Source organism: Festucalex cinctus, chromosome 18, assembly GCF_051991245.1.
Source record: "Festucalex cinctus isolate MCC-2025b chromosome 18, RoL_Fcin_1.0, whole genome shotgun sequence".
Taxonomy (NCBI): Eukaryota; Metazoa; Chordata; class Actinopteri; order Syngnathiformes; family Syngnathidae; genus Festucalex; species Festucalex cinctus.
Window position 1 is genome coordinate 9,110,801 of NC_135428.1, and position 20,878 is coordinate 9,131,678.

The 20,878-nt window shown below is 40.1% G+C and overlaps 1 protein-coding gene across 1 annotated transcript in view; it reads right to left on the reverse strand.

Annotated features, from left to right (window-relative positions):
- Window positions 1-449: 449 nt before the first annotated feature.
- dlg4a (discs, large homolog 4a (Drosophila)) overlaps window positions 450-20,878 on the reverse strand; it is a 37,386-nt gene continuing 16,957 nt past the window's right edge. The window contains exons 3-22 of the mRNA XM_077504942.1: window positions 19,957-20,013; window positions 11,803-11,856; window positions 11,229-11,279; window positions 10,022-10,146; window positions 9,247-9,416; window positions 8,974-9,110; window positions 8,394-8,538; window positions 7,554-7,689; window positions 7,256-7,412; window positions 7,070-7,172; window positions 6,872-6,986; window positions 5,455-5,631; window positions 5,218-5,260; window positions 5,105-5,135; window positions 4,471-4,518; window positions 4,258-4,359; window positions 3,934-4,106; window positions 3,695-3,807; window positions 3,511-3,602; window positions 450-1,855 (exon numbers count right to left, since the gene is read on the reverse strand). Of these exons, the coding sequence (XP_077361068.1) occupies window positions 1,749-1,855; window positions 3,511-3,602; window positions 3,695-3,807; window positions 3,934-4,106; window positions 4,258-4,359; window positions 4,471-4,518; window positions 5,105-5,135; window positions 5,218-5,260; window positions 5,455-5,631; window positions 6,872-6,986; window positions 7,070-7,172; window positions 7,256-7,412; window positions 7,554-7,689; window positions 8,394-8,538; window positions 8,974-9,110; window positions 9,247-9,416; window positions 10,022-10,146; window positions 11,229-11,279; window positions 11,803-11,856; window positions 19,957-20,013 (2,136 nt within the window). The 3' untranslated portion in view covers window positions 450-1,748. The remainder of the gene's footprint in view (window positions 1,856-3,510; window positions 3,603-3,694; window positions 3,808-3,933; window positions 4,107-4,257; window positions 4,360-4,470; window positions 4,519-5,104; window positions 5,136-5,217; window positions 5,261-5,454; window positions 5,632-6,871; window positions 6,987-7,069; window positions 7,173-7,255; window positions 7,413-7,553; window positions 7,690-8,393; window positions 8,539-8,973; window positions 9,111-9,246; window positions 9,417-10,021; window positions 10,147-11,228; window positions 11,280-11,802; window positions 11,857-19,956; window positions 20,014-20,878) is intronic.

Genomic DNA, 20,878 nt, shown 5'->3' on the forward strand with positions numbered 1-20,878 from the left:
GGTGTTTTCACATTATTCACCACCTGTTTTTATACATATTAGTGGGCAGCCATTTTGTCACTTGCTGTCAACTGAAAATTACATCACAGTTGCTCAGATAATGACACAGACTTATATATGAATGGACTAACCATTGGGAGATTTGAAGCCACGAGCAGCCATCTTACATTGCCACTCACTTAGCTAAACTAACTTGAATAAATTGATTTCTCCGCAGCGTTTTCACGCTATTTTCTCCCTCTATGATGAAAATGCCACCACATATGACGTATGGTTGTACCAATAAATCTGGGAGAAGCGCTACATGTACATTTCATCGCTAATCTTATATCTCCGGGCGCTAACGATTCGGCTGCATCATGTTGTCATAACCATCAACAATCAAGTGACAGTAAAGCAAATTAGGAAAAAAAAAAAAGGTCTTTGAGACACTCTCATTACTCCATTACTTACAGTGATCCTAGCATAAAACATGCACTGATAACAGTGTTTTCAACAACAACAACAAAATTACAGAATACGTCTGTAACGGTGGGAACATAAGATGGCTACCTTTTGGCTTCCACCATAAGGGGCTGATTGATCATTCATTCATATATAAATCCGTAAGTCCGTAGGTAACGACCAATCACGGGCCGGCCCACCAGTTTTCTGAAGCTGCGCGTATTGGTTTTAAGCCCTGTGCATCTGTGATGTCATTTTTAGTCATCAGTAAGTGGCAAAATGGCCGCTGCCAGAGATGAATAAAAACAAGTAAATTTTGCTGCCTAATTTATAATCTACAAACGCAAGATAAATCAGAATGTTTAGACTAGTGGGGGCACCGAAATTTTTTTGGGTTGATTTCCCTTTTAATTTTGAGTGTCTTTCTTTTGTGCCCTGCCCTTCCGTTGTCTTTGAGGATGCATGCACAATGCATATTCATTTTTTCCACATTCTAATCAATCTTACCGCCTTTAAATAATAGTGCCTCGCAATAGACAGGTGATCTCGGGCACTGAGGTTGTATTTTCCGAGTTCACCGCACAACCCAGAAAGAAAGAAAGAAAAAAAAAAAAAAAAAAAAAACACTGATTAGCCCGTAGAAGACTTCTTCCGGTCTTGAGGTCTCAGCAGCACCCACACTCTTTTTCTGTCCTGAAACAAGGCAGAGAGGACAGATAGCCAGCAGATGGTATACAAAAAAATGGGGTGACCAAAGTCTTTTAGTGCACCTTCATCTCAGGTGTAGGCTTCATACTACCTTGGTGGTCCACCCATGTCACCCTGTTCTACCTTTTAATCTCTGCTCAGACGAGATATGCATCAGTTCACACTTGACACCAAAATGAATCTGGAATGAGTCACATTGATTCGACTCCAGTGTATGTGAGGAAAATTCTCGCTCTGCTAGATAACCGAGGAACCAAAAACTGAGGTGGTTCCCGTCATATTCGCATAAAGGCGTCTGACACCAACTCGTTTAAAGACATCTGTGTCCCCAGTTTGGGGCGAAATGGCTTTTTAGTGCCAAGTGTGAACATGGCCTCAGAACTCATGAAAGTGGAATACTAATTAAGTCTTTTTCAGCCTAATTACACATCAGTGTCTGTCAGTCTTTTTCTCACTGTGTCACTTCCTGTGTTTTTGTCTGTCTTCTTCAGTGAAGCACTGACTTTTCTGGAGGACGGCCCAGGAGGCGAGGCTGGCTTGGCGGCGAAGGGTGGCGTGAGTCGGTAGATGATTCGCAGGGTGGAGGGGGGGGGGCATCACAGCCTCTCCCTGGTGGGAATCCAAATGTAAGGCCCTGATTGCTCCTCGATCACTGTCTTTACTTTGTGGTAGACTTCTTCAAAGCTATCCCCTTCCACAACAGCTGCACGACAAGGAAAGAGAAAGGAATCAAAAAAATATGTTCAAGATTTGAAACCAAGTGCAGACACTGTTAGGTTCTTGTAGGTGTGCAGCCTCATTTATATTCCTCCAACTGCTGGTATTTGCCCTGAAAATGTCTCTTAAATGTTAAACCATGCTGATGCCTGTCAAAAGTCGAGCGGCAAAAATGTAAATGCAACATTCATTGTTGCAAAAGGTGCATGTTTTCACATTTGTTGGTAGAGTTTAAAAAACACACATTCCAGCCATCTGGAGTGATCAAATAAGCTTGTGCAATGAACTGGAAATGTGTACTAAAATCTGTATTGAAAATCTCTCTTGCATTAAATGGAACAATTTTATGACTAAAAGTGCAGTGGGGTGCAAATGCAGATGCTTTAGCTCACGTTTACCATCTGGTGTTGCCAGAACCCAAATTCACTGGTAAGCATGAAAGTCATGCACAGAGAGACAACTTTGCACCTTCCTTTCTGTTTTGACAGCGCACACATTATTACCTTGACCAAAGAATTTGTTCAAGGTAAAAACAAAAAAAAACTGTTTGAATCAAATTCCTGACCACAGTTTTTGACATACGTATGAATGTGGATGGGTAGCCATTTTGCCAAGAATGATTTCAATTTGTTTAATGATTATTTATCACAAAAATCCCAAACTTTTATAGTGGACTCAGTTCATCCCACAATGCCTGTAATAATTCTGAAATACATGAAGTTACCACGCCATGCTATATATACCGAATGCATACATAGTTGGGAACATTGATGGTATTATATATATTCGTGTCAGCTATGATTCAAGTGTGAAACCACCTGTTCCTGTTGACTGCCAATAAGTATTTTCGGAAGCAATGCTTTATCACATATTTGCTATCTGCTTGACAACTCGTACATAAGAGTTCCCCACAGTCACGCATGATCATTACTGCCAAAACCCGTTTTTTTTTTTCTTTTGTGGAAAAAAAAATGGGTTGTGTTTTCTTTTGTGCAAAAAAAAATAAAATGGGTTTCTGTGTACAAAATAGTCAGTCAGTCCAATTTGTTATTTCATTATATTTGAATTTACCAAAATTGGTTTATTTTTGACTCAGCACTCTTAGAACTGCTGGGTCAAAAATAACCCAAGTAGTGGGCTGGGCCATTTCCATTTTTTATTTTTTTTATTTTTATTTTTTTACCGAATTTGGGTTATTTTTGACACAGCACTCTTACACAAACACAATTTATGGGTTGTCGTACAAAACAATCCACATTTTTGTTTTCTTTTGTGCAAAAAAACTGGGTTTTTGGGTACAAAACAACTCAGAAATGGTGTCAAATTGACCCAAGTAGTGGGTCGGTCCAATTTTTGACCAAAAAATTGGTTATTTGTGCAGAGTCAATTTAACCAAATTTGGGTCCGACCCCTTCTTAGCTCATATTTTGGTCCTTTTTTTTTTACTTTTGACTCAACAGTTTTGTTTTTAGAGTTTAAAATAGCTGGCTCAAAAAGTTGGGTTGAGCCAAGTTAGTAGGTCAGTCCCATTTTCGACCCAGGAATTTTTAAGGGCGTAGTAATGGATAAAACCTTACTTTCTTTTGGCAATTAAATATCCACACATGTTCAAGATTTAGTGTAAAAGTATTCTGGTCTTACCGGAGAAACACTCGAGGAAGTCTTGTTCTAGTTTGAGGGCTCGGTCCATTCCTTTCCTGGCCTGCTCCTCTGTTAGGCGAGTGTTAATCTCTCTGTTCACGCAAGCAAAATGACCTGTTTCAGCAATTTATTTTGACACGCGTTTAATTGAATACATTTTTCAACAAAGATTAAATGCACTTACAGAACATTCTCCAGTGACTTAGGCCGGACGAAGATGGCAATAGGATGAAGCTGAGCAGCTTGTAGTCGCCGTACAGCATTGGCAGACACGTCCAGAATACAGTGTTTCCCTTGCTGCATGCAAAATATCAACCATTATATTTCTCAGACAATTCAATACATGACTAGACTACCCTTTATATTCAAAACAATTTTGTAGGAGTGCATTCAAATAACTTTTAGTATGCGTTTCTTGCACACCTGTTCAGCCACCTCGCGGACACTCTGGACGCTGGTGCCGTACAGATGACTGTTGTACTGGCCCGCTTCGATGAAGCGATGGCTCTGGATGTCTTTCTCCATCTGTTCCCTTGACGACACAAAGTGGTAGTCCCGCCCATCCACTTCATACTCTCGTTTGGGGCGTGTGGTGTCTGTTAACAAAGCAAAAACATTCAACGTGGCCCGGCACCTTTTTCAATCGCAAAATGACACCAAATGCATCTCCCGCGGGAAAGACTTGTGCAGATATTACCCGAAAATGGCGGCGCAGCGATGTCAGTGACTGACAGCGCAATTACTTACGTGGGACACACGAGCCGAACTTATCAGGGAACTCAGACAACAGGTCGTCATTTATCCTGTCCTTCACAGGACCCAGAATGATGATGGGCCTCGCATAGTGAACTAATGAAGAGAGACGAGAGCATGGACATTCAGCATTCATACGAAATGATAATAAAAATCCAATTTTATTGCTCAAGGTAATGGACTTTACATATTACTTTACGGCTTTACCTTCCACTTGGGTGACGGTCTCATAACTGTGCGATGTTTTATCTCTCCCTGGTGACAGATCGGGGAGGCAATCAGCCAGATTTCTTTTTGCCATCATCATATGACATTCAGGTTTGCGTTGGCATGTGTGAGCTCATTTGCGTAGAAGTGTGTGATGGATGTTAGAGAATTAGATTATTAATAGAGGAAAGACAGAGGAGGCAAATATGATTGTGGAGTCAACATTTTCTTACAGGAATTATGTACTTAATCGTACATAATGTAAGCATAAGAGAGACTCCGCAGAATTGCAGCAACCTTGGTTCTAATCCGGGTCACGGCACCTTTTATCTTTAATACTCACAATATTAATACTGTATATTCTCAGTTGTACTCTTAAATGGATGCCAGAAAGGTTGAGAAATGGCCATGGTGCCTTTTTCTGCCAGATGCGGAAGAAGGTCTAATCTGTCCAAAATGGTTCCTATTCTTATACTGCCCTGGCCTCCAACGCACAGGAGGGCAGCTATGTGACAATGTGTGACTCGATGGTCTTAATTATATTAGTTAATAGTAGAATATTGTTGTCAATATTCGACGCCCCAAATCCTGCTCCCGTGTTGCAAATTTATAGAATAGGATGCTTGCTAATTACCTTGCGTCCCCATGGTGTCCCGACCATGATCCTATAAGGATAGCAGTGAAGATTTACACACTCGAAACCGATTCAAATGAGCCAGTCTCGATTGATGAGCTTAATGAACCTACCCTCTCTTTGGTGTTGACACGCGACCACTCTTTTCTTTCCACCCTGGAACAACATATTAAAATAAGTAGCAGGAATTGAGGAGTGAGTTGTATAGGTTGTGTGATTAACACATTATGAATAACAAATATAAAGTAACAAATGTGATTCATTTATTATTAACAGCCCTATTAACCGAGGCTAAATGTCAACGGGCACTAAAGCTATTTTATCACTGCCCGGCCAAGTGCGTGTCTGACCTGTGTTTGCTGGGAATGAAGCCAACCTCCTCAGCCTCGTTCTGGGGGCTGACCTTCCGCGCCTGCCACCATTCCTCGTCCCCGCAGTCCAACACATGGAGAACGTCGCCGAACCTGAAGCCGAGCGCCTGACTGAGGAAGCCACAATCCGCCGTCTTGTCGTAGTCAAACAGAGCCCTGTAAAATACGAGAATGTCATTTAGTCCCCATCACATTTTCAATCTAAATCTTTGGTGAGTATTGTAGGGATGTTGAGCATTTCATTCATGGTTAGAAATGAAGGTGCAATGTTTGATTTCAATTAAAAAAAATGTTGTTTATGTTGTCTTAAGATCAGTGTTAATGTTTAAACCAGGTGTCCAAACTACGGCCCGGGGGCCATTTGCGGCCCACCGTCCATTTTCAGTGGCCTGCGGCATATGCTAAAAATGGCATTTGACTCAGTTCAAATATTTATAATACATTTAATTTTAATACAAGTGCTATTAAAGGTTATGTTAGTTAACAAACAGAAAGACAGACAGACAAAAGAAAGAAAAGTAGGGAACGATGAGACGAGAGGCCAGACAGGAACGACAACAACAGATCGACAAGAACTGACAGGAAACAAGAGACACACACACACACACACACTAACTGACACAACGATTGACACCTGGATAAGACACACATGGCTGAGGGCACTGATTGGCTGACATAAGAGGAAGAGAGACACAAGGATAACAAAGCACAGATCACAACAGAAAAGGAAGTAAACATTTCCGTGCTGATGTGATTCCTTGTGCTACAATGAACATGCAGTTTTGCATTACTGGACACTTTATGGGTCTCTCATCACAATAACAAGTTGAAATTATACATTTTTATCCCAAGACACAACCATACCTTGAATGCCATTTATTTCCGCACATTTTAGCCCACTTAATTACAATCCCATCTTGGGGTTTTTAAGGCTTATGATAATGACCTGCATTCCACTGATAAAATTGGTTCTTCCCAGAGGCAATCAAATGATCAGAATCAGCATATGATTATACTACCCACACACTATTGTCAATCTAAGAAGAAAACGACATAATCCACCAGAATTCATTATTATTCTAAACTCTACAAGACATCGGTTTAAGTTTTTGCCTTGTAATGTGGTAGAACGTGGGACTGTTTTTGGGAGGTTGATGTATCTCAATCGTGACTAACTGAAATCAATTGTATCCATTCTGTATGTCTAGCAAGTGTATTGTGACATGGATAGGCCATTTTCTTCTTGGATGGTTTCACACATATCCACAATTTTTACCATTTCCGCCTCGCCAGTGTCGAGGTTTTCTTTTTAGTCAAGTGCATTGGAATGTGACTTGACTTGGTCTCAACTCTGGACTCTTGTGCCTCCTTTCCAACTCAACCAGCAGTTCCGTACCTGATGTAGAATCCCCTCTTCGGGTTGCTTCTTAGCGTGGTGGTCCCAGAGCCCATGCTGCTGTTCATCAACTGTTCCCTCAAGTCGTGGATCTTAGCCTCAAAACGACTGTACTCTGATGGAGGGGAAATCGGAACTCTTATTTTCCATCCTTGAAAGAAACATTTCATTTTAGACGTACTGGGGTTCGGGCTTTACCGTCTGGTCTATACTGCGCAATGATGGTCACCGTCTGGCCAGCGTTCTTCAGCGCGGCGGCCGCCTGCTCATGCGTGGCCATTCGCAGGTCCACACCGTTCACCTGACAAACATATATCATGGATGAATGTTAACAGCTATCACACTAAAAAGCCCATGTAGTATTTGTCGGAGAGCCGTCTTTACACTGAGGATCTGATCGCCCTTGTGTAGCTCTCCACTAAGGTCAGCTGGCCCTCCTGCCAGGATGAAAGAGATAAAAATCCCCTCTCCGTCTTCTCCGCCAACGATATTGAATCCGAGACCCGTGGAGCCTCGGTGAATCAGAACCCTACGAGGTTCTCTGGAAAAGGAGAGGAAAATGAACAGGAATACGACAAACCCGTGAGCTCATTTACTGCTAGTCCTGTTAAAATGGCTTTTTGACGTCTATAACCGTCAATGGCACCGAATGAGTGAAAGACGCTCAAGTGTGGTTCCTCACCTGGGGATGTCATCGTCTCCCATCAGGCCATGCAGAACAGGCGAAAACCGACTAGGTGAGGTGGGGGTGAGGGCTTGTGGGTAATCGGAGCCAAGGTAGTTGGGGTGGCTGAGTTCAGTATCCATGTGGGAATATGCTAGGAAATAGACATTATTACGTTTTACAGCGTTTAAAACTAATTCATTTATTCACAACACAAAGAAGAGATACACTAATACACCGATTCAGTCTAAGTACACAAGGATTAGCTCATTAAATCAACGGTTCCTGTGATCACTCTGTCTTTACTTGGATAACTGTGGCAACTAGAAGTGATACATAAAACTCTTCATGAAAAAACAACCTGACCCTCACTTTTTAAAAACAGTACATAGGAAAGAGAAGTAAGCGATTGTGTGATGGATCGCTTCAGTTGTCCTGCCAGTTTTATCCTAGAACTAAAATATCCCGTGTTACAGGCTACATTTCAGCGAAATGTTTGGCAAGACTGGAAAACAAGCAGTTGGATGTGAAAATGTCAGGAACAACAAGTTGTTACTCAAAAAGTGATATATTTGAGTGAAACAAAACCATGTTCAATGTAAGTATTTTTTATTCATTTATATTGGTGCATTGCTAATACAAAGCCTTGAACCTTTAGACCTCGTCTTTGAATTCTCACACAGCGCCCACATTCGTCTCCAGTAATTTAGAAAGATCTTATGTCCTTGCTCCTCTATTTTTAACTGATATTCTAAATTTGGTCCTTTCAGTGGGTGGAAGCAAATTCAGCCAAGGCTTGGACATTTTAGGAATAAGACGTGCAGACATCCTATCCTACCCCTTTTGAGTCGGACTTACTGTTGGTGAGATCTGGAGGGTTATAGGAGTTGGTCAGAAACAGGTTGTTGGGCTTGGCCACCCTGAGGTAGACCACCTCGGCGGTGTTCTTCAGTGCCCCCACCGCATCTTCGTGCATGACATCTTCCAGACAAACGTTATTTACCTGAGTAGTGACCGTAAATAAACAGGAGAATGCAATGAACGAAGCCACAGGAGATCATGTGAACGAGACAATCCCAGTGAGCAGAACAACATAATTACAAATTAAGTGCTGGATAATTAAAAGTCAGAAATCACACGAGGATTTTTCTTTCCCTCTTTAATTGGGTGACTGTGAGAGTATGCTTGAGCTGCTCTCCAGCAGGTGGCAGTAACGTTCTGACATTACTACCGTTCAACATGGAGCACATCCCACTCGATTAACATAATTGTGAATGTACTATCACTTCAGGCAGTTAAAATGACAGCTGTACTCTCGCGCTTCTCACTTTATGCGTGAGTCGAACATGTATGAGCATATATGTGTGAGGTTGGAAAAATGTTTTTTATTTTATGGCATTGAAGTGGTGGGTGCCAATATAATAAACAACTCACTGACCGCCAAGATCTTATCCCCGATCTGCAGACGTCCATCTTTATGCGCCGCTCCACCTTCTATGATTTTGGTGACATAGATGCTGTTATCTCCTGGTATGTGCTGGTTTCCCACCCCTCCAGCAATACTGAAACCTAGCCCTTAGAATGGAACATCCAACCAAAGAAGAATGGGTAAACACCTCAAAGATGTTCAAAATCCAGAGATTACATTTTAGCTTTTATGAGAGCACTGAAAAAGGTAAACAAACATCTTCAGTGCACATTTTTCATATACCTTTAGGCCCTTTGATAAGTTTGAGCTCGGTGATTTTCTCCGCCGCGGGTTTCCGACGGAGAACGTAAAGCCGGACGATAGCACCAGCTTCTTTCAGAGCCTCCACAGCCTGGCTGTGTGTCACCTCTCTCACGTCGACATCGTTCACAAAGAGGATGCAGTCGTTCACACTATCAGAGGGAAGAGAAATGTGACATGTTGTCAGTGGGACCACAGGCGGAGTCAGTCGATCCCAAAATGGTAGAAGTCATCGAACGTAGGTCACATCAGATCTTTCTTACAAATTCATTTGTAAATCTCACATCACCGCACTGTACCTTTTCCAACTTTCAATATCCACATAGGAATGTCAGTTTAGGTAATGAGTGTTATCAAGGGGTTTTCCTATCTGCACTTGGTTTTAATTCATTGTTATTTCAGAATGTTCACAGTCGGTTTTTTCCCCAGGAGACTAAATACTTAACTTATCCCGATTCCATTTGCATGTGCTTGAAATTGATTTCATTTCAATTATAGTGCACTCAATTTGCTGAGGGCCGCAGAAAGTTTCGGACATGGCTCTCAAGGGAAACTGTGGTTGTTATGCTGCATTCCGTAAAACTGAGAAGTTTAAAATTTCTCAGCTTCCACTCGTAAAAGTGCTTTGGATCACTATGTTTATAGTTTTGCAAATTGATGTATCCCATTTGAACAAAATGAATGACTTGACATCTAACTACTAACTCATATTTCGGTTATGCTGTATCTCGAATACATTTATGCCCCCGTGTGTTACCTCAGGCGTCCGTCCTGAGCCGCCGCTCCTCCAGGTATGATTTTTGTGATAAAGATGCTGGGGTCGTCGCCCACATGGGGATTGTCAGTTCCCCCTGCTATGCTGAAGCCCAGGCCCGAGTTCCCCTGCAGTTGCAATTACAAGTTAAAACACACAGTGAATAATTCATCGCATCAGGGGCATTTGAGTGGTGCTTTATGGAATGAAGATGGTAAGGATGCTGTATCTACAAGGGACATAGCAACTGCATAGCAACAGATAGCAACAGACTTCATATCTACACGGGGTACGGTAACTGCGTAGCTACTATCTTCATCATCACGTGACATAGCACCTGCATAGCAACAGTCAACTTCATCACAAGTGACATAGCGACTGCATAGCAACCGACAAATTCATCACAAGTTAAAAAGCAACTGCATAGCAACTGACATCAATCATTATCATCATCTTCATCTTCATCAGCATCGTCACAAGGGACAAAAATAGAACCCTAAGAATTCAATGACTCAAATATCATAATCACAAGGGACATATAAACTGCATATGAACTGGCAACTTCATCATCACAAGGGTCAAAGCAACTGCATAGAAGTTGGCAACATTTTTAGGGACATAACTACATAGCAACTGCAAAGGTCATCATCACGAGGGACATAGCAGCTGCATAGCAACTGACAACTTCATCATCACAAGGGCCATAGAAACTGATAACTTCATCATCACAAGGGACATAGCAACTGCATAGCAGCTGACAACATCATAAGGGACAAATCAACTGCATAGCAACTGACAATGTAATCATTATGAAGGACATAGCAACTGCATAGCAACTGACAATGTCATCATCATGAGGGACATAGCAACTGAAAAACAACTGACAATGTCATCATTACGAGGGACATAGCAACTGACAACTTCATCACAACGGATATAGAAACTGTATAGCAACTGACATCATCATCATCATCATCACAAGGGACATAGCAACTGACAACTTCATCATCACAGCGGACGTAGCAACTGAAAACTTCATCATCACAAGAGACATAGCAACTGACATCATCATCATCATCATCATCACAAGGGAAAAAAAATAGAACAATAACTATTCAATAATGCCATCATTGACCCAACCCAAAACCCAGTCACTCATACAGAGTCAGATTCAGCTTGATGAGAAAATGAATTTGTTGTTGGGACTTACTCTCTCCAGTGTGATTTCCTCATATTCGATTTCTCCTTCTGTTCCATTCACCTGCCAGAATAAAAGTGAGTTAATTGACATGCAAGAGAGAGTAAGATCCAAAATCATTTCTAAAATTCGCTAATTATTATTATTATTCTTTAATTGTTTAAATTTTGGTCATCAATGACATTGACATGGACACTGTCATGTCTGTCTGCTATATTTATTACCCATTGGTTTTTGGAAGCATTGTTATAATTGGGCCAGTAAGGTACTCGATTGATGAATAGCCACATTGTGCTTTTGGTCTAATTTACCTTTTGGCTGAGGAGCATAACAACTCATCAGTATTACCTTGGCAATTAAGGGCGTCCCAATGGAAACCCAAATTTAAGGAACTGATGTCTGACCTAGAAAACAGCTTTTTTTTCCCCCAGCGTTATAGTGGGACAAAAGCCTCATTTATGTTGACCCTGAAAATGCTTTTTCTGTATTTCATTGCATCCATACATTCAGTATGGCGACCGTCAATCATGGCCCATGTAAAAGGAACTTCTGGTGATATTTGTCAGAGATTAGAGATGCTCCTTACATATGGCGATCCATCTAGTGTGTCCGTGTTCACCACCACAGGAGGACTATTTCCCTGGAGGGAGAGAGAGCGAAAAGAATCACGTCAGAAACTCAAAAAACTCTCATCAGAATAACCGTGAAATCTTCCGTCACAGCAACAACAAATTTCAGCTCTGAGCACCACTTTTACCACTTTGGTATGGTTAAAAGATAAGAATATCTATTATGTTTTCATGACAGTCACTTACTCAGTTACAGTTATTCCCTTCCCTCATATTATCACCATACCTCCACCATATCTGCCATCGATTGATAATCATGACTCCAGAAAATCTTCACCTTAAAGTGCTTAACTATTTGTACTACGAGCACACCGGGCCTAGCGCTAGCTCTAATTAAGGTTATTTTTCACAGCCATGTATTTGCAGCATTTACATGTCAGAAGGAGCTGTAAAAAGCCGATGCAACCCAATCTGAAATCATTACCTTGAGGATTGCCGTTATCCTCACGTTGCTATTCTAATCTAGCAACGCCAAATAGTCCTGCATAAACGATAAATACAAGTCTCCCGCCGCCTCTGTATAAAGCTCACTCGACCATTTCAACAGTGCGTTAGCGTGGATGTGTAGTTCGAGTCCGGCGAGCCGTGCTGTTGGACATCACGTCAAATTCAAATCATGATTATCGCCAGTAGAAATGTAAACCAGGGTGGAGGCAGTTTTCTTGCAGGGATTTTGACACTCGCGGATTTAAATATTAATATGTGCATACAAATATGCACATCCTGTCATTCCTGTAACAAATAATTTTCCCGAGGTATAATCAGCATCAATCAATCACCTAACGGGCGTTGAACCTCTCACCTCAATTTGTAAAACTCAAATGATGCATCAGAGAGGTGAGTTAAGACATAACTGCACACTTCACAGCTGGAAGGCCTATTAAACAGTCAACAAGTTTAATGTTTTCCTTTCAAATACTCAATAAATTACTGCAACAATTAAGCATACAAGCATCGTGGGAAACACAAAACGTTTCGACGTCTTGCATTAAGACTATAATGAGAAGCACTGTGAGTTGTTTTTGTTTTGTTTACTAATGGTACTATTTGTGCCAGGCCAGCTAATAACTAAAGCTACGTTTGCGGATTTTAGCGCAAACGTTAATTTGGATGTCAAAATGACTGGCTCACTATTGCAAAGTAAATCTTGTGAGCGGAGCGTTGGAAAATCGTGACATCGTTCATTAATGTGCACGCAGATGGTCGCCACCTCCGTGCTTGCTGGAATATGACGAACGCACAACCAGAAAGTTTTGACTTAAATAGAAGTTGAGTCACAAATAAGCAGTGAGTAGGGTTGAAAACCAGTCGCTAAAATAGCTCGCCAGTGATGGGACATTGTGATTTCCTAGTGATTATTCGAAAATTGACAGATTTCTTAAAAAAAAAACTGTTGTACATTGATATGTATTTATTTCTGTTTTGCAATTATTGTGAAAAATCAAGATAATATATATATAATTTTTTTTTTTTATCAGAAGTGTGATGTCACTAGTTCGTCATAATAATTACCTTTAATATAAGTGATACCGGGTATTAGATATTACAACAATGCATAACACCTGCACAGTTGATATGACATTTGTAAAGCCAAAATTTAGACAGACAGCTGGCTCTATTTTCATAACCAGCACATCTGAAAAAATGTTTATTTAAAATCTTAAGTTTGCTCAGACCATGTCTATGTGCTGGCGCAGGGTAGAAAGCTTGTCTAATGGGACATATTTGTTTTCATAAATAAGTGAAAAGCAGGCATCAGATCCACTGAATCAGTGTAGAGAACAATTGACTGAACTTGTGATTATTATTATTATTATTATTATTATTATTATTATTAAATTATTAAAGATTTTAAATTATGCCACTGCACGGGAATCATTACACAGAGCAGGTGTGCTTCCTCAATGTCGAGACTCTCGTGCAGGGATGGGCAACTCCTGTCCTTGAGGGGCCAGAGTCCTGCATGTTTTCGTGTTTCCCACAGCTGATTGAAATGATCAGCTCATCAGCAAGCACTGCAGAATCCTGATAATGATACTGATCAATTGATTCAGATGTAATGGAAGAGGGAAACCTCTAAAACATGAAGGACTGCAGCCCTCGAGGACCTGTATCTATGTGCTAGTAGCTAGTAGACTAGCCCAGCGTATTAAAAATAATGGCAGGAGCTGCTTTGATCAGCTACGATTTATGTCGACTGTGACCACTACAACTGCGGCACAGTGCTCCCTCATTCAAATCTGCCAGCCTGGGGTCAGATGTGAAATGACCAACATTAGGTCTAACCTGCCTCTGCGCAGTTATTCTGCGCACCGCCCAGGATTTACGCCCCAAATAAGCTACCAAATATTTTAACACTCACCCTAAAAGAGTTTGAGATTGAGATTGGAACAAAACTAAACCATTTTAGAGCGAAATATTTGTCCTAGCTCTTTGACTGCCAAAGACGTTTCATGATGATTAGTTAAATTCCAATGGATGGAATGCGATCTTTCATGGAGTAGCCACATTGTATATGTAGTAAAGGCAAACAATATTCTTTTTGCCTTGAAAGATGAGTTAAAATGCTCAAAAGCGGCTGGCACTGTGGATTTTTTTATTTTGTTTTTATAACGCCTGGCAGTCAAAGAGTTAAGGACGAAACAAAAATATTAAAATGTGACAGATTCTGTAGTAGAATATTATGCCTACAAATTTAACTCATTCCCTCCCAGCCATTTTCACAGAAGCAATCCCGTTGGCTCCCGGCTGTTTTACTGGAGTTTGACTGATTTTGCAAGGCCCACAGAATATTGTGTTCAATTGCTATAAAAACATGGAACCTACCAAAAGAAAGATTAAAGTCTCTTCTTTCATCAGGAAAAAAAAAAAAAGTATGTTTCTATCGGTTTCAGTTTTGCAGCAATTAGCATTAGAAGAGAGCTAAATTTTATCAGTTTTCACAAATCTATTTAAAATTCAAAGTAATTTAGCTTTTTTTTCTAGATGGCAATGGTTGATCTCCTTTGCTCTGCTGCCACCTGCTGGACGTTTGTGTAATAACTACCATTTCTGCAACTGTTCTTTGCAGGTGAGAGGCTGCATCAAAGCCTTCTGTATGCTCTAGCATAAAAAAAAAAAAGCAAACACAAAAACGTATAAATACGTCTTTGGGACACTTAAAACATAAAAAACCGTATTTACACGTTATTGGGAGCAAATGAGTTAAGAGCCTGAGAAATGTATAATACAATATTCTGATGTCACTATACAATCAGTAGACAAATGATGAACTGAAAATAAACCTACCCTTCTATGTCGTGGTCGTTTCTTGGAATTCCGCACATTGCTGAGGAGCTCACAACCCATTTTTTTAGCATACCACACGCTCATAAACATTTTTACGTTAGCAGGTCTAAATGCTGGTTTAGTTAGGGAGTAAACCCTGCCCACAATTCAAAAACAACACAGCCACTCAGGAGTGTATGTTGAGAGGAGTTCTAGTGCACGTTTAACACTGTGTAAGTGTTAATGCAAAGTGATCGGATTCCATACCATTGGAAGTACAGTACAGTATTTCCACTGAACACCTGCTCATCCACAACATCGATGAACCACTTGAGTGGATTGTACAGAGCTTTGGGCAGAACTTGCACATCAGTGAGCATGACCCAATTAGTGTCTTCCTCTTTCTTGTTTTCTCAGAACTGTATAGAGCTCATCTCCATCCCTCAAAACAACAGCTTGAGCTTCGCAAATTCCACATCCCTGATATGGCTCGTGGCTATTATCCGAGTCCTCGTCGTCCCGTCTTAAGAAGTCACCCATCCACATTTAGAAAAAAAAAAAAAAAAGAAGACTAATCCCTGACGTCCTCCATCATCCATATCAGCCGACTGTGATAGCGACGTCGTTCTGCTGCCGGTCTGTGCTCGGTGAAAAATGCAGTTCATGTTTTCTGCTGCTATACTGTACTTTACTCCTCCCCTCCTGCGGCGCTGAGGCAAAGAGGAGCAAGCAGGGAATTTTGATGGCAATTACTTGGCTGTCTTTCTGTGTAATGGCCACGGTGGTGGTGATGCGAGAGGGGGAGGAATTATGCTGTGGTGGAACTTTGAAGGGCAAGCAGCTCAAACCGGCCTGATAACACAAGCATGTCTACAAGTCACGAGGGATTGTCAATAACCGCTGTTTTTGTTTTTTTTCAGACTGACACTAGTACGCATAGTTCGCAACTCTTGAGTGGTCACCGATACCAAGTACTGATACTAGTACTTTTGAAACAAAAGTTCCCCACAACAGAAAACAATGACAGATAATTTTAAAGAAATACCTATTTATCCAAATATAGCATTTTCCCCTTAAAATTGCATTAATGACACTTTTCTGTTCTTCTAATGTTTCGTTCCTGTTCATAAAACAGCCACAAGAGGGCATCCAATACTGGTAAGGGCCCCCCGTCAGGGTATAGGCCTGATAACAATCGCTGGTGTCTCAAAAACTTTTGATATATTTCACTCTCAAAATAAATAAATAAATAAATAAATAAACAAACAACAATTAATCAGTGACTCCATTGTAGTAGTATTAATAATGATAATGATGATGGCGATGATGATGATGATGATGATGATGATACTGCACTTGTAATCTCAATCAAAGACTGGTATAATATTTAATAATAATAATAATAATAATAATAATAATAATAATAATAATAATAATATCCATCCATTTTCTTGACTGCTTATTCATGCAAACTAGGGTTGCGGGGGGTGCTGGAACCTATCTCAGCTGGCTTTGGGCAATAGGTGGGGTACACCCTGAACTGGTTGCCAGCCAATCGCAGGGCACACAGAGACGAACAACCATCCACATGCACAAGCACAACTATAGGGATAATTCGGAACGCCCAATAATAATAATAATAATAATAATAATAATAATGATAATAATAATTATTATTATTATTATCATCATCTTTAGGGACCACATGTACTTGGACAATAACAAATTTTTATTTTTTAAATACTGAGATGAAAATAATTTGCAGCAAATTACTGTAGATCGAGACTGTACACTTTTTCTTTACTGACTGACTTAAATAATAATAAATAATAATAATCATAAATCACAAGAGTCAACAGCCTCACATAGTACGGTAATGCCCGATATGTTCCATAATTACAGCATAATCAGTGACTTGAGCACAGCTTTTTGTTTTACTGGACCGGCTCAAGATATAATGAATAATGCTAAGTAAACACTTTAGCATAAAATAAAAAAACATTATCTTCCTTTTAAATAGCATTTTTGCTCTTATATTGTAAAGTTTTGTTTTTAGCTGTTACTTGCTTTAAAAAAAAAAAAAAAAGTTGGCGAACCGCTGTAGTAGATCAAATCGAATTAGCTCTCTTTTACTGAAAGACAAATTGGTTGACACTGACAGGCATGAAATGCAGTATACAGTACAGTGCACTCATACAGCCGACATAGCCATTGATCACACTTTATGTAAGGACATGCGGAAGGACAAGCTGTCAGCTGACGTTCTCATTTTGTTTGCGAACACTCCTCCAGCTTCCCTTTCCGATGATGTCACCTTTCAAAGTGTCTTCTGTCATTCATACAGTGTGAGCAGCTCTCCCCCCCTCCTTTTCCATGCATAGTTATGCCCTTCCCTTCCCAGCGGACGTGGACTTGCTGCCGCACAGTAATTACACTGAAGCTGCAGGGACATCTTGAAACATTTATTAAAGAAAAGTATACGGAGGACGAGGAAAATGAAGATAGACAGCAGATACAAGACGACAAAAGTGCAGAGCAGAGAGGGGACGGTATAATAGAGCTCCCTTGGGGAAATGCGACTGTATGGAAGCCAGGAATTAAAGATGTATGTCAGAAAGATCTGTAAGGGGTTGACAGTCTTTGAGGATGATTTGCGCGAAAAAACAAGACTTATTTTTTTTTCTGAGCAAAAAGTGATTTTCATCTCTTTTACATTAGAAAAAAAACAGTGTTTCTCTCAGCTAGCTCTGAAGGTGTGGTACTCGCGTGTGTAGTCTTTGTGATTTCAAATATGTGCTCATTGCCTACCAACATTTGGTTTACAAGTGTTGTAGGTTTGATACATGAAATCCCCCCCCAAACAACAATGACAGATCATTTTAAAGGAAGGGCCTATACATACCAAAATATATATATATATATATATATATATATATATTTCCCTGAAAATTAAATTGAAAATTAAATTAAATGAAATACCACTGTCAGACACATATGTGTACGTGTATTTAAGAATACTTTGGACTCTCATATTTGCAAATTCACTTATTTTGGGGAATCCCTCTTCTGTTATGTATGGGAAAATCTCACCGATTTGTGATTTTCTTTCATGGTTACAAAAAAGGCAGAACATATCATTTTTTTAAATGTATTATAGGAACTACTTTCTGCAGTACATATGATATTTATTGCATTGTGTTGCTAATTGAGACAATGAATGGTTACGGTTGGTTGTATATGAAGTGAAAAACTTTTTCGACTCGCTCATCCAATCACAATCAGTAATTGCTGACAGTCGAGTTTAGGAAGTTTTTTTTCTTCTTTAGTTTTTGTTTAAGTTTTTTTTTTTTTTTTATATATATATATATATATATATATATATATTTTTATTTATTTATATATGTTTGTCATTCTTCTGTATCAACATGCAACAATACTGAAAAAGAAAAATACAACTGAAATCTCATTTATGATATTGGCAAAGGCAAAGTAACATTTTCATAATTTTTGTTAGTTTTTATTAATAAAAATATTTTTCGTTTTTCATTTATTTGGTAAATGAAAATATTTATAAAATCTTTACATTTTTGTTAGTCATTGTTAACTATAATAACCTTGCTTTCATCTGATAACATAAAAATAAAATAAAATGGATGGTTAATAATAATAATAATAATAATAATAATAATAATAATAATAATATTGTGGTGTCTTCTCCGGGTACTCCGGTCTCCTCCCACATTCCAAAGACATGCATGGCAGGTTAATTGGGCGCTCCGAATTGTCCCGAGGTGTGCTTGTGAGTGTGGATGGTTGTTCGTCTCTGTGTGCCATGCGATTGGCTGGCAACCAGTCCAGGGTGTACCCCGCCTCCTGCCCATAGCCAGCTGAGATAGGCTCCAGCACCCCCCGCGACCCTTGTGAGGAATAAGCGGTCAAGATAATGGATGGATGGACATTGTGGTCCCATATTGAACACCAACTGCAACTAAAGCAGCTTTCTGAAGCGAAATCAGCTGTTTGCAGGATTGTTCACATCACCCCGAGTCCTTCCCTCTTACTTACTTTGCCAAAGTATTGCAGTGTTTACTGAGAGCCTCCTACCTGTAAATCAATGAGGCCTGGAGTGCTGGCGAGCCCCGCGCCATTAATGCAATAAAGCGACAGACTGACGACACCACCTCCACACTAACACGACCACGCGAGTACTACACCGGCTGCAACGGTGCCCACGCACATACTGCAATGCATCACAGAGGCAGCGCCTCACTTGCGCTAAGCCATTGTGAGAAAAATAGAAGTAAGCATGTGTGATATTCACAATAGTCGTTTGAAATGTATCCATGTTGTAGTCGTCGTTTTGGTTTTCAAACGTTGATGAGAGCAATCAGCAAAATGATGGCGTGTTCAAGGTCAGGAACTTTGCATGGTCAAACACTGACACCTACAGGTTAATGTGTGAGCTGCAATAAAATTTACTGACGTTTTCAGTGAGAGATGTTTGAAATATGACCAGTAATGTGCTCATTAAAATGATTTATGATAACTTTGTGAGTGTGAAGTTACCCTGAGGAAACCTGAAAACATGACCACTATTGTAGCTTGATGGAAGTACAAATGCTCACGGAACAAGACCATTTTTTTTTTTTTTTAAATGAATGAATGAGTGAGTATGGGCACAACCAAGAAAAAGATGACCTCATCCTTGTTACAGATGAATATCATGGCATGATGGAGGATGATCTCATTTTAATCTGTAATGGACCAGGCCAAAACCAAACCGAGGAAAATGACAGGAAACGAGACTGGGCAGCGACTGACAAAGGAAATATTAGCGCTCTTACCAGCGTCGAAACAGCAGAGGTGTACATTGGAGTGTGTCCTGTAGACATCAACACTGGCTGCAAAACAACAAAAGGGAGAGGGTAATTGTGTAGGACACGCAGGTGGGCTCGGGGGGGAGAACAAAGGCTTGTTTTATGTTTTCATTTTAACAGCGCGAACGTCGACAGCTTCACGTCACAATTTGTGCTCGTCAGAAAACGTTGGAAAGCGGGTCACCAGATCAGCTACTATAAATATTGATGAAGGCTATAATTAAAATCCGGGAAATATTCTATTGCTCCCGACTTGCTAGGTCGGACCACGCCCATTTCAATCTTCAAGTATTCGCTATATATGCACACTCATTTTCATAACACACTGTAGTCCTTGTACTGATCGTTGTTCAATTCTTAGAAAACACCTTAGATTGAAACCTTTAAAGCGGAAGTCAACCTCCAAAAAAGTGCTATGTAAGTTGTATGCAGCCCCACTAGTCTAAATATGGTATTCTGGCTAATATTGCGTTAATAGAATAGGAGTTAAGCAGCAAAATCCAGCAGTTTTTACTCAATATCAGAAGGCGGCCATTTTCACTGTCGCGTGAAAATGACATCACAGTTGCTCAGGTTTTAGGTAACAGCCAATCACAGCTCAGCTTCAGAAAACAGGTGAGGTGTGATTGGTTGTTGCCTGAGCACTTGAACAACTGTGATGTCATCTTTAGTCGACAACAAGTTGTAAAATGGCCACCCCCTGAAATGGATAAAAATGGCTGGATTTTGCTTCATAAACTCTTATTCCACAACATTAACCAGAATGCCATGTTCAGACTAGCGAGGTCACATTATTGTCAAGAAATGTTTAAAGAGATACTTGACTCATCGAGCCATTTTCAGCAGTAAAAAGTTAATATTTTGTTTCAATTAATACCTGTAAAACGTA